The 22,351-nt window shown below is 43.2% G+C and overlaps 1 protein-coding gene and 1 non-coding gene across 2 annotated transcripts; one reads left to right on the plus strand and one right to left on the minus strand.

Annotated features, from left to right (window-relative positions):
* Positions 1-184: 184 nt before the first annotated feature.
* On the plus strand, positions 185-22,315 carry invs (inversin). The gene is made up of 19 exons (XM_070835341.1): positions 185-255; positions 844-966; positions 9,949-10,048; positions 10,816-10,982; positions 12,343-12,516; positions 13,139-13,306; positions 13,478-13,658; positions 14,424-14,533; positions 14,621-14,792; positions 15,613-15,768; positions 15,865-15,986; positions 16,389-16,496; positions 16,596-16,702; positions 16,801-17,010; positions 17,830-18,041; positions 18,289-18,868; positions 19,445-19,596; positions 21,480-21,566; positions 21,650-22,315. Exons 2-19 carry the CDS (start codon positions 964-966, stop codon positions 21,763-21,765), a joined length of 2,925 nt encoding a protein of 974 aa, XP_070691442.1. The 5' UTR covers positions 185-255; positions 844-963; the 3' UTR covers positions 21,766-22,315.
* On the minus strand, positions 21,255-21,327 carry trnat-ugu (transfer RNA threonine (anticodon UGU)). Its single transcript has one exon. It is a non-coding gene; the product is annotated as a tRNA-Thr (tRNA).
* Positions 22,316-22,351: the final 36 nt, after the last annotated feature.

Here is a 22,351-nt window from a genome sequence, read left to right on the forward strand (position 1 = left end):
GAACCAGTCTCACGGTGACCACGGAAACGCGAGGGATACTTCCTGGTCTTTGCTTAGATTTGTGGGTAATGGAGTCTTTAAAATCCCTAAATGGCTGAGCTGGATTATGAGGGGAACTCATAACATGGCGGTATGTTGCTTTACAACAGTAACGGGAGTTGTAGTGTTTTGTCACTCAGACGGTGGCGATTCAACGGGAGTTCTTGGAAGAAAACTTTCCTAAGATTTTCATCTGAAAGAAAAGGGAATTAAACGGTAAATATAACTCAGAAGGAGGAGGAGTGGACAGAAGACTTTATTTGAGTTCAACTGTATTGCTGCTATGCCCAGTTTATCCACTGCCACACATTTGTTTTCTGTACCTCTTCAGTAGGTTTAGGAATAACTGATTTCTCTTGAGCAGGGGGGAGTTGCATCATTATGGTTCACTTTTTGCAATACTCTGTCCCACCTATTTTCATCTTGCAATGTGTTTTCTGCAATGTGTTTTATGTTACTGAGTAAAAAACACAATTTTCAGCTCAAAACTTGATTAATTAGAAAACCTTTAGGTATCCTGTTGCTCAACTCTGCAAAATGCAAACATTTTCCCTGAGTCCAGCCAAAGAAAGTGTGGTGGCTGCTGCATAAACAAGCACAGACTCCACAACTCAAAACTAAAGCCTATCACTTAAACAAAGGATTGTTACACCTCATCAGATCAGATGAGGAGGCTCTGTGGCCTCTGTGGCATCCTCCCTCTGCCTGTCATCAGTACAGTAGCGGTGTTGTGCTGGCAGTTATTTGTGTGAACAGGTGGGCTGGTCTCAGTATGTGAGTGATCCTCTTTCTCTGCCCCTGCAGGAGCTGGGATCAGGGCAGGTAGGGGACCTGGACGTGCATCCACACCGACGAAGGATGCACTGAACTGAGAAACATCTGCTGAAGTGTCCCCCCCCCCCGTTCCCCCCCTGTGCCACAGCGATGGTAAGAATCCAACACACACAGAGCAGCTATCCAGATTTAATTTAGGTTTATAAATCCCCAAAGGCTTTCATTTTCTTATAACTTAGCCATTCAGTGCATCTGTGAGTTACTGTGGTCCCCAGTGCTACTGGTTTGTAATTCTCCCTCTGGAGTCAAGACCATTGAGACTATGTGTAACAAACCTAATTCTGTGTGTTGTAAAAGCCTTAATTGTTAAGCAGATTAAGGTGGAATGTTGAATTGAATCCCAGCATTAATATTTTATGGGCTAAAGCTGTCCATAGGGGGTTCACAGTGTGTGAGCAACTCACAGATGGAGTCAGAGGAAGATTTCTCTCTTCCCCTGTCTGAATATAGGTGATGAAGAAAGAAGAGGAGGAGAATCTCCCTCTTACGTTGTTACAGCTAGAAAATAAATACAAAATAAACATCAATATACCATATCTTGAGAATTTTCTTCCAGTATAGATGGCTATCACTATATCTGCTGGAATATGAAAAATCACTTGTTGAGTTAATAAACACTTATTGTGTTATTGCGTTATAATCTATGATAATGTGTGTTCCAGTGTGAACTCGTATAGTATAATGAAAGTATCTCAGAAATCACATTTATTTTTAATTTAGACAACAAACGTGTGCAAGTAAAAGTAAAATAAAATAAATTCAAAATGATGACAAATGTAAATATATTGTCCTAATGTCCGGACCTCATTCTTCAGGAATTGTCCTGAGTTTACATGAGAAAACAGGTTAAATAAGGGCAGGAAATTTAATTTTGAATTCACATACTATTTACAGTGGATATAAAAAGTCTACACACCCCAGGTTTTTGTGATATAAATATTGTGACTAAATAATTAGTCCAAGATAAATCATTTCAGAACTTTTTCCACCTTTAATGTGACCTATAACCCGTACAACTCAATTGAAAAACAAACTGAAATCTTTTAGGGGAGGGAAAGTAAAAATAAAAAACTAAAATAATATGGTTCCATAAGTGTGCACACCCTCTTATAACTGGGGATGTGGCTGTGTTCAGAATTAACCAATCACATTCAGAATCATGTTAAATAGGAGTCAGTACACACCTGGCATCATTTAAAGTGCCTCTGATTAACCCCAAATAAAGTTCAGCTGTTTTAGTAGGCTTTTTCAGACATTTTCTTAGTCGCTTCTTACAGCAAAAGCCATGGTCTGCAGAGAGCAGTCAGGAGAAGGGTACAAAAGAATTTCCAAGGCATTAGATATACCATGGAACACAGTGAAGGCAGTCATCAAGTGGAGAAAATATGGCGCAACAGTGACATTACCAAGAACTGGACGTCCGTCCAAAATTGATGAAAAGATGAGAAGAAAACTGGTCAGGGAGGCTGCAACATGAAAGGAGCTGCAGGAATTTCTGGCAAGTACTGGCTGTGTAGTACATGTGACAACAGTCTCCCATGTTCTTCATGTAGTATGTCTGGGCTATGGGGTAGGGTGGCAAGACGGAAGCCCTTTCTTACGAAGAAAAACATCCAAACCCGGCTAAATTTTGCAAAAACACATTTGAAGTCTCAGTTGAACTTTTTGGCCATAATTCCAAAACTTCAAAAACTGCACAAAACCAAAAGAACACCATACCCACAGTGAAACATGGGGGTGGCAGCATCATGCTTTGGGGATGTTTTTCTTCAGCTGGAACTGGGGCCTTAGTCAAGGTGGAGGGAATTATGAACAGTTCCAAATACCAGTCAATGTTGGCACAAAACCTTCAGGCTTCTGCTAGAAAGCTGAAGATGAAGAGGAACTTCATCTTTCAGCATGACAATGACCCAAAGCATACATCCAAATCAACAAAAGAATGGCTTCACCAGAAGAGGATTAAAGTTTTGGAATGGCCCAGCCAGAGCCCAGACCTGAATCCAATTGAAAATCTGTGGGGTGATCTGAAGAGGGCTGTGCGCAGGAGATGCTCTCGCAAACTGACAGATTTGGAGCGTTTTTGCAAAGAAGAGTGGGCATATATTGCCAAGTCAAAATGTGCCATGCTGATAGACTCCTACCCAAAAAGTGCTGTAATGAAATCAAAAGGTGCTTCAACAAAGTATTAGTTTGATACCCCCTCTAAAAGATTTCAGTTTGTTTTTCAATTGAGTTGTACAAGTTATAGGCCACATTAAGGTGGAAAAAGTTCTGGAATGATTTATCTTGGTCTCATTTTTTTACATCACAAAAACCTGGCATTTTAACAGGGATGTGTAGACTTTTTATATCCACTGTATATAAAGCAGCCAGATATAACTAATTTTGATCCAGTCTTGCTAAAATGTTTAAAAATAGCAAAGTTGTATGATCAAAAAGTGGAGACACAAAAACACGTTTGCTCCACCAAGTCTCATAATGGGGCCGCAGCAGCTCCGCCTGCCTCATTGTTCAGGCGCCTATGACCATATCATAGAATACTATAGATTACTGTCAAACTTTGACCAATACTGTGGAATACCCTAGATTACGGGACCATAGAAAACCATACAATAGCATATATTACCATAGAATACCATACCATATAATAGAATACCATACAATACTATACATTACCTTAGAATACCGCACCATGCCATAGATTATCACACATTACAATCCCTGAAGAAATCAGGAATCTTCTTCATGCTCAGTGATTGAAAACCAACCAAACAGATATTATATTACCATCCATTTCCGTACATTACTGTACATTGCCATTGAATCCATAGAATACTTTACATTACCATAAGTTACCGTTAGCGTACATTAATTTACATTATTATATGTTGCCATATATTACCATAGAAAACCGTAGATTACTATATAATCGCCTATGTTACGTACATTACCATGTTACCGTAGAATACATATAATACCATAGATTACCATAAAATACTGTACATTACTGTACATTAAATTACATTACTACACCCTACTGTACATTACCATAGAATACTGCACATCACTATAGAAAACCATACATTACCGTATGTTACCACAGAATACAGTACATAACTATAGAATATTTTACCATACCATTAAATACCATAGAAAACCGAACAATACTATACATTACCAGAGACTACCCTAGAATACCACAGTACCATACAATACCATAGGTTACCATAGACTACTGTACCATACCACAGAATACCATAGCTACCATAAAATATTAGCCAATTCAATGTTGCTTCAAAGTGTATGCAATGCATATATTTCATAGTTTACTCAGACAAATTGCAAAGATACTGAACTCAACTGGACATATTTTAAATTTAGATTTGGGACCTGAAACTTGTTCATGCTCTGTGATTGAAAACCAACCAAACAGATATTCAGGGCGCAGTAACGTAGTTAGTAAACGTGTCTCACGCAGGTCTCCAGTGTTTTGTTTGGACCACAGTAGAGTAGCTGTTAGTCCTGATTTGGCCTGAACGCTCCGGTGTGAACCCAGCGCTAATGGGAGAGAGGACTTCCTGTGATTTCTCAAAAAATAAAAGCCATTCCCGTTTCTGGTAAACACTTAATTATGCCAAATTACAACCAAAGCGTAGCTTCGCATCAAGGCCGGGCCTCCTGCAGCCCTCGCCTAACCCAAATGGAATATTTCAGTAGGCTGTAACATGTCTAACACAGTCCTGAGAACTGTTTTGTACATAGCCTGTGTGGTTGTGTGCTACATGTGTAAAAGGACAACTCCAGATGTCCGGGCCTGATTCTCCAGAAATTGTCCTGAGTTTATATGAGAAAACTGCTAAGGTAAGGACAGGAAATGTAATTTTTAACTCACATACTACATATGAGGCAACCAGATATAACAAATTTTGATCCAAACTTGCTAAAATGTTTGAAAATAGCAAAGTTGTCTGATCAATAAGTAGAAAAACACACGTTTGCTCCGCCAAATCCTAAAGTGGGGGTGCAGCGGCTCCGCCTGCTCCATTGCTCAGGCGCCCACGCATACAAGGGTCTTTATTCTGATCGAGAAATGCATGTCAGAAACTTTATATTCTTGAAAATCAGAAGTGAGCTATATGAAGCCACAAGCTATCTCAAGTTTAACTCTGATGTAGGCTCAAAGTTGGGCTGTGACAAATGAATGTTGTCATTAATAATTAATGTTGTCTATCGATATGTTATAGTTTAGTCAACAACATATCCATAAAAATAATGACAACCTACCAAAGCCATATGGAGATCTTCAAATATACTTATCATCTAATCTTATCTTATCTATCATCTAAAACTCAAAGATGTTCAATTCAAAACCAGAATATGCCCATGTGTATCTATCTATAATGATGACTATTGGTTAAAAATTGTCTATTTATTCTTTTTAGATTTACAACAGGTTGAGGCACAGCCTAATAATCTTCTTTCAGTGCTGCCGTCAGACAGGCCTGTTGTCATATGTCACAAGAACATTTGAAACTTATAAGTTTTTGCCAGCTAGTGTTTTGTATATTTGTATATTTTGTGTAATAGTCTTGTTCAAAAATGTAAGGGGCTACAGCACCACCTATATTACTCTGCACTCTGATTTCATCTGTCCACCGTCTCCCAAGTTTGCCCTCTCCTCCCTTTTCTGTTTTCTCCATCTTTTTCCATTTCACATCGCTCCTATTGATTTTTTTGTTTGTTTTTCCAGCTGATTATGTCCCTGTACTCTGATTCGCCGGTGGGCACATTGCTCTCTGCACTTTAATTGGACATTTAATTAGATCACAGTTTTAGTCCAATTAGACTCTGAGGTGTTGGGAAAAGGATACGGAGGGGAGAAGAGGAAAAAGTCCCCAAGCTGGTCTCTCTCCCTTCCCCCTTCTCGTTCTCTGCCCTCATCTTCTCACTCTTATTCTACGTCTTTTTCTGTCTTTCTTGCTGTCCCCCCCTCCACCCCTCCTGAGGGCAGCTCATTAGTGATATAATGGGATGACACAAAACACACAGCTCCCCTAACTCTCAGTGTCTCAAGCAGTGAACCACATACGCATACAGTGACAGGGACTGTATCAGCTCACTGTTGCAGAAGTTGTGTGAGTGTTTCTTTATAATATCTTGCACTCTTTCACTCTTTTTGGTACCAAAAAAGTGCTTTGAGACAGAGCCTGGGCGTTATTAGTGCCTCTGATTAATCTCCGGCACCGCCTGACAGTCTGCCAGTCACAGCAGCATCGACCAGCCTGGGCACACACACACACACATTAACGACATGCTGCGCAGAACCCTATCGACTCAGTGGAGTGCTCCAGTATGATATCACTACACCTAATGAGACTAAGATAAGCCTCATTACTAGCAGCGCTTGCTTACACGCCAGTCAAATGCAGGGTTATTCTGCACCAGTTTTAGCTCCCCTATGGTTCCACCCTCTTCCACCTTTTGTTGTCATGGTCCTCGCACAGAGCTCAGACTCAGAGCATAAACAACACTGCCCCAGTGGGCGAAAACACATGGGCAAATGTAAACACACACAAACACACACCTAGATGTATGCGGATATACACACACTTATGCTCAGGTGTAAGTCCTTGGAGGACACAAGTCAATCTCTGTGTCCCTCAAGCAGGCACACACACCACCTCCCTCTCTGACTCCCTCCTACCCTCCACCCTCAGGAGAAAGATAGAGAGCCTGCCTCCACTGTGTCCCCCCACTACACACACACACACACACACACGAACACACACACTCATACATGCTGCACCAGTGATTTGTGTGTTCCCTCTATATATGTGTATATATGTGTGTACATCTATAGATGGTGCGTGTGAACGACAGGCAGCAGACAGGGGTGTTTTAGCCACAGGCGTCACTACCTGACCCCCGTGGCTGTGAGATTGACAGCTGTGGTCCCGCCTAATTGCATTACTCTCCCAGGTGATTGGCTCACACCCTGGGGGCTCATTTGTCAGGATGCATTGTGGTAATGATGTAAATTAGCAGATCTATGTGTCACTCAGCCTTCTGCCCCCCTGCTGATTGGCCCCGCTGTGCCCCAGGGCTCGGCCCCCAGCTGAGGGAGCCAGCTCATTGGTCCTTAGGGAACCAGGAAGTCCCCCAGAAATAGGGCTTTACAGATTGGGCATCCCTGTGGGCTGATATTATCCTTCCTCCCACCTCTTTACCTGTCAGTCAAAATCCAGGGACTGATCCCTGCAGCCTCTATCTCCTATCTGAGACATAGATACACACGCATGCACACATGCACACTCACACACACACACGCACACACAGAAGCATGGAGGTGGTATAGGCACCTGTAATAGCCCCATGTTGGCTCAGAGCCTAAAAACACTGTTATACCTGTATAAACTGTATAAAGATACACTTATATAAAAATGTGTGTGTGTGTGTGCACGCTTGTTTAGAATTGAAATGAATTGAAATAAAGGCCACAGGCTCAGGCTCTGTTCCCCACTGCTTACCCAGCATGCCCTAGCTATGCCCTCTATCAAAAGCAGACACCTTCATAGTGACAGACAGCAAGAGAAACATATAAACAAATACACTGTACACAAATGAACACTCCCTCACACATACACACATACACACACACACACACACTTTGACTCCCCAGCTTCTTTGGCTGTGTGTCTCAATGGCACCAATTGAGGTGTGTGAGGAGGCAGCAGCGTGTACATGTGCAGCACTCCTGTAGTGTTGCTGAAAGGTTTCATGGGAGTGTCTGGATTCTTTGTTAACCTCACTGTGGTTATATGAGGCCGAATATGAATAAAGACTAAATAATGCCAGCATCAGCATGAATCAATACTTATACAGATGCACAATCACTTGGTCTGGACCTCAACCCATGATCAATAGTTTACTCTGAGTTATTGTCTTCATATTAACAAGTGGAGCGCACCCTGAGGAACACGTATGAATGGCTAAATGAGACTGCGCCAAACCTCTCAACAGGACCTGGTGTTGTTTTTACACCCTCTTTTGTTTGATTTCAGACACTGCATCGCAAAAGCCTTTTTAGCCAAATTTGGATGCACTGTAGGTGTTTCCAAAACACTCAGGTCCTCATGAAACTCTAATTGCCTGCTCTTGGCCATGTGAATGTCCCTCACATAGATTCAAATATTGACTTGTGTCCCTCATGTCAGTGTTTGGCCAAATTATTTTTTTCTGCATACAAGATTATTAATAAATCAATGCATATTTTTTATTGTGGCAGCTGTGGGTTTTCATATTGACTGTAAAAATACAGAAAAAGATCAAAATAAGCCAACAAAAGCAAAGGAAAAGTTTGGAATGAGCTCTTGTCAAGAGTGAAAAGAAGCACGATGAATATCATCAATGATTATTGTCAATGTAAGAGTTTGTCACACGATGACACACACCCCTGACTCATGATATTACTTTCTGAAAGTGCAGGTATGGCATCTCTGCTATTTCTGCATGTGTTACATATTAGTTTTCGCAGACTGTGTGTGTGTGTTTGTGTACATGCACATGCATTACTGACTGAGTAATCACTGTAAATTAGAGATGTTTAGAGATGTTTGTGGTTGATTTTGGTAAAGCCCCTGTAAAAACTCTCTCTCACGGAAAATCACTTCCCATGACATGGCTCATGTGCCAAATACACACACACACACACACACACACACACACTTTTAAATTCCACACCTATCATCTCTCCCTGCCATCCTCCTTTACCCATAGACCTACTTTGTAGTAAATGTATTAACTAACCTGTATTAAGGCTCTCCACTACTTGGCAGAGCGTGAGAAACCAGCGAGCATGATGGGTAATTGCCATGCTGCACGCAGTGTCTACAGGAGCACTCTTTATGAGGTGACGGTGGGGAGGGAGACGTGGATGTGAGGAAAGAATGAAGGACACCGGAGTATTCCCTCCTCCCTTAGATGGTTCAGGATTTTTACCGATACTTTAAAAGTTCTCAAGACTTTGAGAGAAGTAGTCAGCCTGCCTGTACTTGATCAATATTTCCTATCAGTTGTATTGTAAAAATAAATCTCTTTATACAGAATGATTTATAAGTCGTGAGTCAAATCTATTCGTGTGACCGTTAATGAAAATGTCTTGGAGAAATCTCAGATTGTGGCATGAGTTTGTGCCTCCAGCATTTATGTGTTTAGGGGCAATAATTGATTTCTGTGTTGTGCCCCGCAGGGCTTGTCCCACATCTCTAAACCCACACACTCACACGCGCACACACATAGCAAGGCATGCTGCAGTATTAATGAGACATGAATAAGACATGAAGAGAGACCCCCCTCCTACACGCTCACACAGGGTCTCCCCCTCCCCAGCTGCTTCCTGTCTGCAGATTACCCAGCTTTCACTGGGCTCTGGTTAAATGGGGCCAGGAAGAGATTTAGCCCCCTCAGCAGGAGCAGACACACACATGCGTGCACATACAAGCGTGCACACACACACTCCCTACTGTAAGCGAACATCGGAAAGCATCTCTTTTATTGTGTGGCTGACTGCTAACAGAGCTTCAGGTGTTTGTTATCTGCCTGAAATATGATCGATGTTTAAGGTTAATGATTTTCTGTTTGCTCCTCTATGGCTCTTTTCTAGTAACTTAGGCTGCAGAGAAGCATGAAATAACTGCTTGAGCTTGAGATCTATGTGTAAAATAATTTGTGACAATTCTGAAATGGTTTTAAATGGTGTCTCTGTGTGTGGCAGTCAACAAATATTTCTTTCAATTTGGGGTTTTATGTGGGAACTGGAAGTAATTTTGACATATTTCATTAGTAGTGGCCATTTAAACATATTGTTAATATTATTGTTGTTATGACGACATATAATATGGTTTTATGCTTCGTTTAAGGGTAACTATGTCCCGTTGTGGGGTGTGCTTGCAGTAAAATGAATGGTAACAAAACTGTCTAGACTCAGCTTAATGTCACCATATTAAACACTTGATAAGTAAGCCGAGTGAAGTCGCTGCAGGTTGAGTGGTGACCTTCTGTCTGTTTGCGTTGCAGGCCTCAGCGACGTCTAGCCCAGGACCTGCCTCTCTGGGCTCACAGGTTCACGCTGCAGCTGTCAATGGAGATAGGAGCGCCCTCCTCAAACTCATCACAGGTAAATAGTACGCAAGCAACCATTATAGATTTATTCACTACATCAACTGCATTGTGTACAGAGCACACAGGGTTCAAATGTGCATTTTTTTGCAGTTACATCATATGTCTTAACCACTCGGCCATCAAGACATCCTAAGCACACAGGGTTAAATTCACATTAATATGCAGTAATATGTTGATTTAGTAATTTCAGTAAGCAATATTTCTTTGCATTTGCCCCATCTGAGGAAAGGTCAGAGTACAGGGTCAGATGCAGCAGCTGGTTGGAGTTTTGCACAGATAAACTACAACAGAGGAGCAGGTGCTCGTCAGCATGGCCCCTCTGCTAAAGGAGGGTCCACTCCTCATATAATAGAAATGGCAAAAAAATTACGAAAACCATCAAATGATCATTACAAATTCTTTTACTCTTCACAAGAGAAAACATGGGTCTCTGGGTTATCAGTGTTAGCTTTTCCTTATGGCTTCCAGCTGCACCAAATAAAATGACTTATTTATAAAAGTGGAAGTGGAATTCCTATTAAACTGAAGCAGTAAAAGACAGAGTTTTAAGAACAAGGAGTTGCCTTTTAAAAACAGTTTGTAACATACTTCATCACAAACCACATAATTGCACTTTTGTATGTTGAACTGAAAATTGTACGCATATTGACCCAAATCTTGGATCTTTATTAATGCTCACCCTCTTCACCGACTTCAGTCTTCAACTGTGTGTGTGTGGTTTTTTTTTCTTTTTACTGTGTGTACGTGTATGTATATATGTAGCAGATCCCTCGCTGCGGGACCGTGAGGACCAGTTTGGCCGGACCCCTTTGATGTACTGTGTGCTGGCTGACCGCCTGGATTGTGCAGAGATTCTGTTGAAGGCCGGAGCCTCGGTCAACAAGACTGACCACAGTCAGCGCACTGCTCTGCACCTTGCTGCACAGAAGGTATGGATGTCCACAAGTAGACACACACACAAGGTACACACAAATGTTGACTGTCACACGTTAAAGTTAATTCAGAAAAATTGATAAGTGGATGGATTTTTAAAGGTGGAATGAATATCAAGACGAGATGTGCTCTGGCAGAGGTTTAATGGCAATCTTGACAGTCCATAAGCTCCAGTGAGAGGCTAGTGCCCCCTAGTGGCTATAGTTATGGCCTTAGGGCTTATGGGGGGGTATCAACTGATTGATAAACCTGCCACACAAACGCTGTTGGTATGAGTTTCACTTACACACAGTCTTATAGATAAAGAATTATTCTGCATGGAGAAAGTCCCATTTCACCACATTTTGGGTACAGAAACCAATGAAAGAAGAGGAGCTTAATGTTCATTACACTTCAGTCAAAACTGAGGAACAGTCAGAGGAGAAGATGATAATGAGAACACCTCTAGACAGGGTGGCCTGTTCTCTCCAGAGTGACGCAGCAGGGGAACAGTGGGATGTGGTACTAATGACATCTCTTTACGACGAGTTATTTGTTAGTGCCTGGTTCTATGATTGTGTACTGATACAGGATCATCATATAACTGAAGAAAGAGAGGAGGTAATAGCTTATTGGGGTCTGCCTCATATATGGTGTGTGTGTGTGTGTGGGGTGTGTGTGTGTGTGTGTGTGTGTGTGTGTGTGTGTGTGTGTGTGTGTGTGTGTGTTGGGGGATGCTAGTGATGGGAAGCCCTGTCTCTTTGACATCTGATCAATAAATGGCTGAGACACGAAGAGAGGCCAGGGATTACCGATCTAATTGGACTGAGAATAGGGAGGATGGGAACCACCACACACACACACACACACACATACACACACACACACACACACACACACACAGTCTAGATGCATGCTCACACACAAGATAGATCTGTCAGACTGTGGCTTTGTGGTCACAGGATAGCAAATATACAAAACACACTCTTGGGTGGACACACACACCACCATCCAGCGACAGCTGATGCACTGGACATCACCCAGCGGCCTTGTGGTGAGAAGCTGAGACCAAACTTAAGGATGATGATGATGATGATGATGATGTTGATGTGGAGGGGACGACAGGCAGAGAGCAGCTGCTCTGTCAGGCCACAGAGCTGCTGTTTACTGTTTAACAGCTCATCACTGACACTGAACAGAGAGGCAGAAGGGGGGAACGAAGATGGATGACCTGCGGATTGAACCAGACGCAGCCAAAAGCTTGGGGAGTGTGTGTGGGTGTTTGTGTGTGTCATTGCTTTAGGTTCATCACTATTCTTGAGAATTGGTGATTTCTAGCTGAGCTCATTTTTAGCCCCGTTTTGTTGTGTGTTGCAGGGGAATTTGCGTTTCCTGAAGCTGCTGCTCTCCAGGCGTGCTAACTGGCTGCAAAAAGATTTAGAGGAGATGACCCCGCTCCACCTGGCCACCCGACATCCCTCCCCAAAAGCCCTCGCCCTGCTCCTCAAACACATTGGGCCTGGAGAGGTTGACACACAAGACAAGAACAAGGTACTTAAGTATAGATATATTCAAATAAGTTGTTGGAAGATTGTTTGTCTCTTCAACTAGTTTGTCCTCAGTCAGAATCCGGCTAGTCTGGGCGTCTGACCAATAACCTGCAAAGGACTGACTGACTGACTGACTGAAGGTAGTTCGTTAGAAGCAGCAGGAATTTGAGGTCACACACATAAACAACAGAAGACATACTCACACAGCAGTGAACAATATAACAATCTGTGGCTTTGTCCTGTGTTCTGCGCCGAAGACCACAAACACACAGTCTGCTCTGTCTGTTGGAGCTGATGTGTATCTGACATCAGTAGTTAGTTTTGTAATAATCCAATATGCATCATCATGTCAGATGACAGTGGTTTCAGCAAATCTCAGAATAACTCAGTAGTCGTCATGGAGGCACTATCTGGGTTCCAATCTCAGCTCACTTCAGGATTTTCAATATGAGCTTTGTCTACCACGCTTATATTTCCTGGCCATGCCAAAGTGGAGTAATTTTTATGAAAGTGAATGGAAACTTCAGACCTGGTGTTACAACACCCCCCTCTGTTATGAACTCCATTCATCGTGTTTGTCTCTTCTTTTTTTTATCTATAACTCTTACTGTCTCTCTGTGCAGCAAACTGCTCTTCACTGGTCAGCCTTTTATAACCGTCCAGAACACGTCCGCCTCCTGATCAAGCACGATTCCAACATTGGCATCCCAGACAGTGAGGGCAAGATCCCTCTGCACTGGGCAGCGCACAGTCAGGAGCCCAGCGCTACACAAACTGTCCGCTGTATACTGGTACATACTGTTGTGCGCACACACACACACACACACACACACACACTGTCGAGTGAATTTGTCTTCGTTATTCTTCATTCTCACCTGTCAATCTGCATGTCTTTTTCTTTTTCTGTGGTTGTCCTGTGTGTGTATGTGTGTGTGTGTGTGTGTTTGTGTGCATGTGTGAAGGAGGCAGCTCCCACTGAGTCCCTGTTGAACTGGCAGGACTACGAGGGCCGGACGCCCCTGCACTTTGCTGTTGCCGACGGAAACGAGGCAGTGGTGGAGGTGCTGACGTCTTACGAGGGCTGTAATGTGACAGCTTATGATAACCTCTTCAGAACACCACTGCACTGGGCAGCTCTGCTCGGTAGGTGAACATACATCCTGTCTGTGGCATCAGTGACAGCTGCAACACTGTCGTGAAGGATTTCAGGCATTATGGAAACACTGGTCAGCTCAATCACAGCCAAAATGGATTAGTTATTTCCCACATGATAAGGTGACGTTTTATTTATTCTTAGCCATCCTAGTGGTGTGGCTCAAGGGATGGGAATGTGTTTGTGTCTGTCTGTATGTCTGTGCACCACTTTGGTTTAGACTTTAATCCTCTGACTTTTCCTCTAGTGTCACGTGACACCATCAGCCTCAGCTGCACTTGTGTTTAGTGCTAATCAGCAAATGTTAGCACGCTAACACGCTAAACTAGGATGGTAAATATGATAAATAATATACCTGCTCAACATTAGCATGCTAGCATCGTCATTAGGAGCATCTTAGCATACTGACATTACCACTTAATTCAAAGCAGCATTGTGATTAGGAACAACCTCACAGAGCCGCTAGGATGGCTGTGGACTATTAGTCTTTTTTCTTTGGGTTTATGGTCCTTACAACCTGCTTTTAGTGGCACCATACAAAGACAAACACAGTGGTTAGTAGTTGTGTAAATAATGACAGTTGACTTACGTTGACTTGATGTGAAGTTTTTTGTTAACAGTTAACAGTTTTGTAAAGTAAACTGAAAAATGTAAGGTGCCTTTGTAGGACAGCATAGTTGAGCACTTGTCCCAGCTCAATACTGTCATTTGTCATTGTCTGTCACATCCTGCTAATGTAAACATGTGCTTGTCAGGTCATGCCAGAATCGTTCACCTGCTGTTGGAGAGAAACACATCAGGCACTATTCCCTCGGATAGCCAAGGAGCAACACCTCTCCACTATGGCGCTCAGAGCAACAACGCTGTGAGTCACATACACACAAAGCTGAAAAACCTGAGTCAGCATCATGCAGGCATTAATTATTGTCTGTCTGTCTGTCTGTCTGTGTAGGAGACAGTGGGTGTGTTTCTGTCCCACCCGTCTGTGAAGGATGAACCCGACCTGGAGGGGAGGACGGCCTTCATGTGGGCCGCTGGCAAGGGCAGTGATGATGTCATCCGCACCATGCTGGCCCTCACTCCTCACATTGACATCAACATGGCCGACAAATACGGAGGCACCGGTGAGCACTTGACAAACAAGAAGGAACTGATGCTCCTCTAAACTGCTTTGACATCACACCATTTACTCTTCACAAAACCCTGACACAAAAGCCCAGGTCAATGATCCTGTACACATTCACAAACAAACACTCTTTTATCCTTGTTCTGCTTGTGTTTTCAGCATGTGGCCTGCTGTCTGTTTTAGGCTAGGGATGATGATGTCACAGGGGATTCCCCCAAGGTGGTAGAGAGACTTCGAGACTGAGGGAGAGATGGAAGCGATACTGTCAGCAACATTAGTGTGAGCTCATTGAATAGACTCCCACCTCTGCCAGCACTGTCCTCTGACACACACACATGCAGACACACATGACTTAGTGCCACACTCTGACCCCATGGCACTGTTTGATCATATAATCTCCATAGCGATAGCGCCTCTGCTCAGCCAGGCGCTCATTGTTTATGCATGCATAACATGCAACGTTTGAGTCATGTTAATGAGATGGTGCGAAGGGCAGTGGAGCTGACTGGTGCCCAGATCACTTCCATGCACTTGACTCTAGTCTGTACTGTCTGGGGACTGCAGGGAGGAGGAGGGATGGCCATGAGGAGGCTTAAGTGTATTGGTCCTCATTAAATGTCTCTGTCTGTTTAACCCTCCATTGACCAGGCGTTAGCCACAGCCTAGAGAGGAGCTGCCGTCAAGAGGATAAATGAACAAAGAAGAGGCAGATGAGGGAGGAGCAGTTGTCCTGAGGGTGTTAACTGTCCAGTTAGATTCAGGACCTGGTATTCTTATCTCAGGGTTTTTTTTTAATGTGTGTGTGGGTGTTCACACAGCACTCCATGCGGCCTCCCTGTCAGGCCATGTGAGCACAGTGAAGCTGCTATTGGAGAGGGGAGCGATGGTCGACTCTCTGGATGTGATGAAACACACGCCACTGTTTCGCGCTTGCGAGATGGGACACAGAGATGTCATACTCACACTCATCAAAGGTTGGTGTAATTGGTGCACATGAGCAAGCATTAACATCTCCGCATTTCGTGTGTCAGTCAAATGTCTCAACTGAAATGTAAACATTATTAATAAAGGTTCTGCACGTGTGGACCTGGTAGACGTGGATGGACACACTGCTCTGCACTGGGCAGCTCTGGGAGGGAATGCTGAGGTCTGCCAGATACTGATGGAAAATGGGATTAGTCCCAATGTACAGGTAGGAATGTACATACTTAAAATAAACAGAAAAACTTTAACAAAGTAGTTAAGGATGCTTAAATTCCTGTTTGATACTTATTACTTGCATTTTTGAAGTAAATAGGGTTTCATTTCAGAATATATTCACTTTAGTCAAAGATTATGTTCTCAGCGATCATATGATTATAGTTTTCCATCTGCACACTCCAGATAATGAAAGCAATAAAAACAACTACATATACATATATATATATATATATTAAATATATACTCACATTTGCTATGATAGACGGTGGATTTGTCCCCCATAAATTGCTGCAAAACTGCACTGCTTTACGAGCAGCGAGTATAAAACTACAATCGACCTCATAAATCCCTTTAATTGTTCTGAATGTTAAAATATTTGACTACTCCTGGGCAGGACCAGGCAGGACGGACTCCTCTGCAGTGTGCTGCTTATGGCGGATACATCACCTGCATGGCTGTTCTCATGGAGAACAATGCTGATCCAAACATACAAGACAAGGAGGTAAAAATCGTACTTGTATGTCCACAAATGCGCCAACACATCTACACGTCTTTGCTATCTGAGTTGTTGGACTTGGGTGCTCTTTTTATGCATGTGCAGGGGCGGACTGCTCTCCACTGGTCGTGTAACAATGGCTACCTGGATGCTGTGAAACTGTTACTGGGCTACAACGCCTTCCCCAATCACATGGAGCACACAGAGGAGAGGTGAGGACACAGCCAGTCAAGAAGGAGGAAGTGGCAACAGAGGCAGGGATGTGATAAAACCCAGATGTATGAATGACAGCGGTGTTTGTGTTGTGCAGATACACCCCTCTGGACTACGCTCTGCTGGGGGGGCACAGTGAGGTGACTCAGTTCATGCTGGAGCACGGTGCTCTGTCCATAGCAGCCATCCAGGACATCGCTGCTGCCTTCATCCAGGCTGTCTACAAGGGCTACACTGTCCGTAAGGCCTTCAGGGAGAGGAAGCAGCTCCTCATGAGGCATGAGCAGCTGCGCAAGGATGCAGCCAAGTGAGACATGAGCGCACACACACACACACACATACTTGCATATTAAAGTGTGTGTGGACATACAGAGCCACACATGTACAGAAGCCTTAGTCTTAGTTTCTGTTGCTTTAGGATATTTGTAGTAAGACTCTCATGAACATCCCCCTCTTTGTCACACAATACCTTTTGTATTTTACATTTACATGCATTGTGTTCATCACTCACTCCTGCTTCTGTCTTTATTATCCGTCTCTGTCTTCTTCTTCCTCTTACCCATATAGGAACAGTCACACTCTCTCCATATCTATCTTTGTCCCTGTCATCCCTGCACACACATACATCTTCCCCCGTCTTTCCACTCAGGCTTTTTCTGCTTTTGTCATTTGCTCACCAGTCTCACCTTTGTTCTGTTCTACATGTTGCTTTTTAGAGGCAAATTTGTTTGAGTTTCACTTTTCTTTGTATTTAAAGCAGATAGATTTATTGAGAAGTCTTTTATGAAATATTTTCCTTATAAAGTACTCTGTATTCTAATATATGTAGAAAAGGTACCTGGAATTGGGTCGACAAGTTGCAATTTTGCTCATATGAGGTGGTCCATTTTCATTTATATGTACATTTGATAGTGAAATAGCAAAGCTAATACTGTATATGTAATTATATATATTCTCATCAGTAACTTTTGATCTTCAATTAATCTTTTGATCTATCTCTTAAAACATTATAACACCATGTTTAAACAGCTTAAAATCACAGTCAGATCCTTTTAAAAAATATCCATTTGCATTTGAGGCAAAGCTATATGCCATGATTATATTGGACTGCCTTTTTTGTGTTCAGGAAACGAGAGGAAGAACAGCGGAGGAGAGAAGCTGTGCAGCAAGTATCTGTGGCCACTGCAGAGAAACGGAGGGTCCCTTTGGTGAGACCAGAGCAGGAAAAGCTCTCCTTAGTGAATATTATAGAGGACTTATCTATAAATGACTCAGTGGTGGAAACAAAGAAATCATCCAAAGCTGAACGCACTAAGAGCAAAGAGGAGAAACACAAAGGTACCTATGTGCAGAAATTCTTAAAGTTTGAGGCTAAAATAAAGTCTTGACAGAGAAATTTTATTCATTTTCATCACTAATTTGTGGGTGCCATGCTAATTTGCATGATGTGTGATGTTTGATTATATCTATAAATAAATGTCTAAATGATTTTTAAAAGGATAAATATTTTCTAGAAATACAAAAACCACATTCCTCCTATTACTTCTCATGTTTTCTGTCCTTTTATCTCTATTTCTCTTACCAGCCCATAAGAGCAGATCCTCCAGAAGAAGTAGAGCAGCTGAACCACATGAGGTTTCTGATTCTGCGAGCCCCCACTGTCATGTGACTGGCAATACTGTGCCCAATGCTCCACAGACCACCAGGCTAAAGGAACTTCTCTCCCCTGCCAGCTGCAGGCAGCCACCCAGCCTCAAACCCAGACCCCCCTCCGTGCCCAAAGTGAGGGAACGACCTTCCTCAAACACATGCACTCTTTCCACAAGTGTCTCCACAGGAGACCAAACTGACACTATTGCCAGAGAATGCATCCCTCTAAAAACGAGAGATGCTGACATGACTACCCCAGGCAGGACTGATGCCCACACCTCTCAGAAAAAGCACAGAAACCACAAGGAGAGGATGTCAGAAAAGGCCACCACCAAAAACCAAACTCACACTCCCTCATCAAGAAGCAGTTCATCTTTAGACCACAAAAGCCCTTCGAGGAAGACTCAGTCTGCCACACACGCACCTATGTCAACATGCACACACAGGGAACACAACACGGAGCAGCGCAGGACGAGGAACCACGCCGCCCATGTCATCCAGCAAGCCTGGCGAAGGTGAGTTTTCGTGTGTCGACTTGTATTTGTACCTGGAGGGGTGTTCAGTAGCTGGAGGATCTCTAGCTGTGGGGGATTGGCAGTGCCATGTGGTGCCCACATGTGCCCCCTCCCACATACATGCCAACCCATTCTTATTTCTCATGTTCGGTCTGGATGCCATCAACACTTGAGCAGTGGGAGGCAGAGCGTGGGAGATGGGTGAGACAAGGAGGCAGGGGACAGACGGGCTATGATCTAGAGCTTTCATACTGGTTTAACAAGAGGCTAAAAGTTCAGTTGTGCTGCTCTAATAGCTACCAGCAGCCTCTCTTTGCTTTTCTCTCCCTCTTACACACTCTGTGTTTCTCTTAGAGGCTGCCAGTCCACCGCAGGAGGCCCTCTGTTTCCATTCAGCTTCACAATTACATTCTGTATGTGCTGCCTATTAACTGCCTTGAATAAACTCTGTTTACTTTCTTTATGCTTTGTGAGTATTAGTGTGAGGACTTGCCAGCTTTTAGACCTTTGAACGCCGTCTGAGATTTTTTTTATTGAACAGCGTGCACGTGTACACTCTTGCGTGTGTGTCTGTAGGTTCAGCGCACGCAGACAGAAAGAGGCAAAGGCCCGCGAAGAACTGGAGTCAAGTGATGCAAACCACGGCCATAACAGGAAGAGGATGGAAATCCGAGCGCAGCCCACAAAAGCATCAGCGAGTAAGAGCTCAGTGCTACAAAGTATCTACGGTGAGGTCATTGGGGGGGGGGGGGGGGGGGGGTGATCAAGATGTATATAAGATGTATATGATATTAACAAATAACAGGTAGTTGGAGCAAAAGCAAAAAGAACTCAACATAAATAGTGTCACACAGTAACAAAGTCCCATTTACACACACAGAAAAAAGAAGACCCTGTCCCAAACCATCCAGCCCATTGTGGCCTTGTCATTATTATCATAAAGACAATATTTTGATATTTTATATGAATGCATTCCAATGAGGCTGTGGCTGAAAAGAGCTGCTGTACTGCTCTCTGTAGGCTGAAACTTAAAAGAATACTGTATGTCAGTGATTAATTGGTTAGGGCGTCAGCAGATGTGCAGCATTCTCTAAAGTTACAGTCTACAAAAAGCAGTGCAACAGCAGCAGTTTCTGGCCCACATGATCCAGTGTTGATTTACCCTTAAACGTGGGAGCATTTCTAAATTGAAGCCGTGGCTCTAGAATTACATTAAAACCCTTCATTGGAAACATATTTAGATTTCGTGGTGTAAAGGAAGAAGACAGAAATCAGGATGGTTGTCATACCATTGTAGAACGCACTGTAACTGACTGAGTACCCTGGGAACAGGAGCCTGCGTAAATGTCTGGGTGATGCTTCAGTCCACATGCCGTAGCAGGACAGTATCAGCCTCGTGTCCTGTGTGGAACCTCTGGTAGGGTTTCGCCCCACAGACAGGCCTGACCTTCATCATACATCACCAGGTGATGATGGGAGAACGGGCAGAAACCTTGCTGCGACAAAACATACAAGCACACACGCCGTTTTCGCTCGCAGACAGACAGATGGACCCCCGCCCCGAAGTCCTCGCTCCAACCCAACCTACTGACGCGGTTTTCCCCTCCCCCTTCTCGTCTCACCTCCCTCTCACTCTCTCTCTCTCCTTCTCGCTCTCTGACAGTCCTGGCACTGTGAAAAGTTCAGAGCTGTCAGGGGGAATGTCAGACGACTGCGTAGAGCAATCTGCTAAACACACACACACATAAACGCCAACACGGTGCCACACACACATTCATTATACTCATTCTCGCTCTCCTTTTTTTCTGCAAACTTGACAGACATTTGACACACAACTCTGGACTGGGTCACACTGCTCCATTAATCATCACAAACCATTTTTAAAATTCCTGTATTTGAATTATTTATCTAAAATGTTCATCTGTCTGTAGCAACAGAGAGAAATTTATTTTTGCATCACAGATAGCAACTACATCCGTTGAAGAAGCAAAACACAATAAAGTTTAATTAATTTTGTCCATTGTGCCCCTCCAACACTAGACAGTTACACGTGCTGTGCATACAATGATGGAGTGACAACACTTACATGTTCCAGCCTCTGTTCATCACGTAAAACAAGCTACAAGTTACCATGAAAACATTTTTTAAGCTCTCTGACATGATAAAAATGAACAAGATTCTTCCATTTTACTGCAGGAGACTAAAATAACGTCAGAGTAACGTTTACATTTTACAAATCAAACTCTGTGAAACAGTTTTAAATCTACTGAACTATCTCTTGCGACATAACCGTGAGCTTCTTCAACCGGTGAGACGTGGTTCCTTTCATACATTAGAAGAAAGAAAGGAATTAAGGAAGCGTGGAGAGATGAATATGAATAAATAAAGGCCCCAGTGAGGATTGAACTCACGACCCCTGGTTTACAAGACCAGTGCTCTAACCACTGAGCTATAGAGCCAGTCCATAAAACAAAGACAAAAAAAAACAAAGAGGACCGGATCAACCAGTTAAAGGACCATCCTGAGCTCTGGCAGGCATCACCAGCTGGCTGAATGCAGAAACTACTCACATCAAACAAATCATCCAATATTTTTCTTCACTGTCCTTTAGGCAACTCTATGGCCAGACGAGGACGTTCACTTCGGGGCTCTCAGTCTCAGCTGTTACTGGACATGCCTTTACGGACCCAGAGCCAGTGTAAGTGCATATATATACACAAAACATGTGGCTTCAATGAGGACAAAGCCTCTAAAAGGTAATATTCTGTGCTTATTTTACAGTGAGCGGCATAGACTGCGTGCACCTGACTGACGCAATGAATCAAGCCAAGCAGTACTCGTACCACCTGAGACCACATAGTGCTGGACAGGGGACAAGAGGCCGCGGAAAACATTGAACCCCCCCCCCCACACCCACATACACCTCATGTGCTTTGATGTTTTCTCAGCTGGCTGGCGGCCTTACCTCTATAGAATTACTACACACATTGTTCGCTCAATGTGCCAAGCTTTCTAAAATTAAGCCATATGACATCAGAGCCATGACCTCACAGGGTGGGGTTAAGTCTACAGAAATGGTGTGTGTAAAAGATAACCTTTCATCCATTGTGGAAGGAACACATACACACGCCATCTCCTTCGTTCTCCATCGCTCTCGCACACACACTGAGATAACCTTTCCTCCTGTTATGGAGAATGAGGCAGTCTATCAACAGCCGGTCATACAGATAGCCCACCTGCAGCCATGGACACACACACACACACACACACACATAGTTACACAAGTTTGGTCTCTAAGTGCTTTCCCTCTCACAAGAAAGGTGTTTTTCTTAACTATGCAGTTCTTATTTACTTTAATATGCATTTGGACAAAAATAACCCGTATGGTGTAATTTTAGATATGTACCTCAATGTTTGTTGATTTTTATTGTATTATTAAAAAATAAAGCAAATATGGGCACAAAAGGCAGAACACTTGGATTT

This window comes from Pempheris klunzingeri, chromosome 8 (assembly GCF_042242105.1).
Source record: "Pempheris klunzingeri isolate RE-2024b chromosome 8, fPemKlu1.hap1, whole genome shotgun sequence".
In the NCBI taxonomy this organism is placed as follows: domain Eukaryota; kingdom Metazoa; phylum Chordata; class Actinopteri; order Acropomatiformes; family Pempheridae; genus Pempheris; species Pempheris klunzingeri.

What these genes read in the sequence shown, in the direction of transcription:
- invs (XM_070835341.1), top strand. An exon ending in CAAAGAGGAGAAACACAAAG is followed by an intron (nt 18,042 to 18,288) that starts GTACCTATGTGC and finishes TTCTCTTACCAG; the next exon opens with CCCATAAGAGCAGATCCTCC. An exon ending in AGTGCTACAAAGTATCTACG is followed by an intron (nt 19,597 to 21,479) that starts GTGAGGTCATTG and finishes ACTGTCCTTTAG; the next exon opens with GCAACTCTATGGCCAGACGA.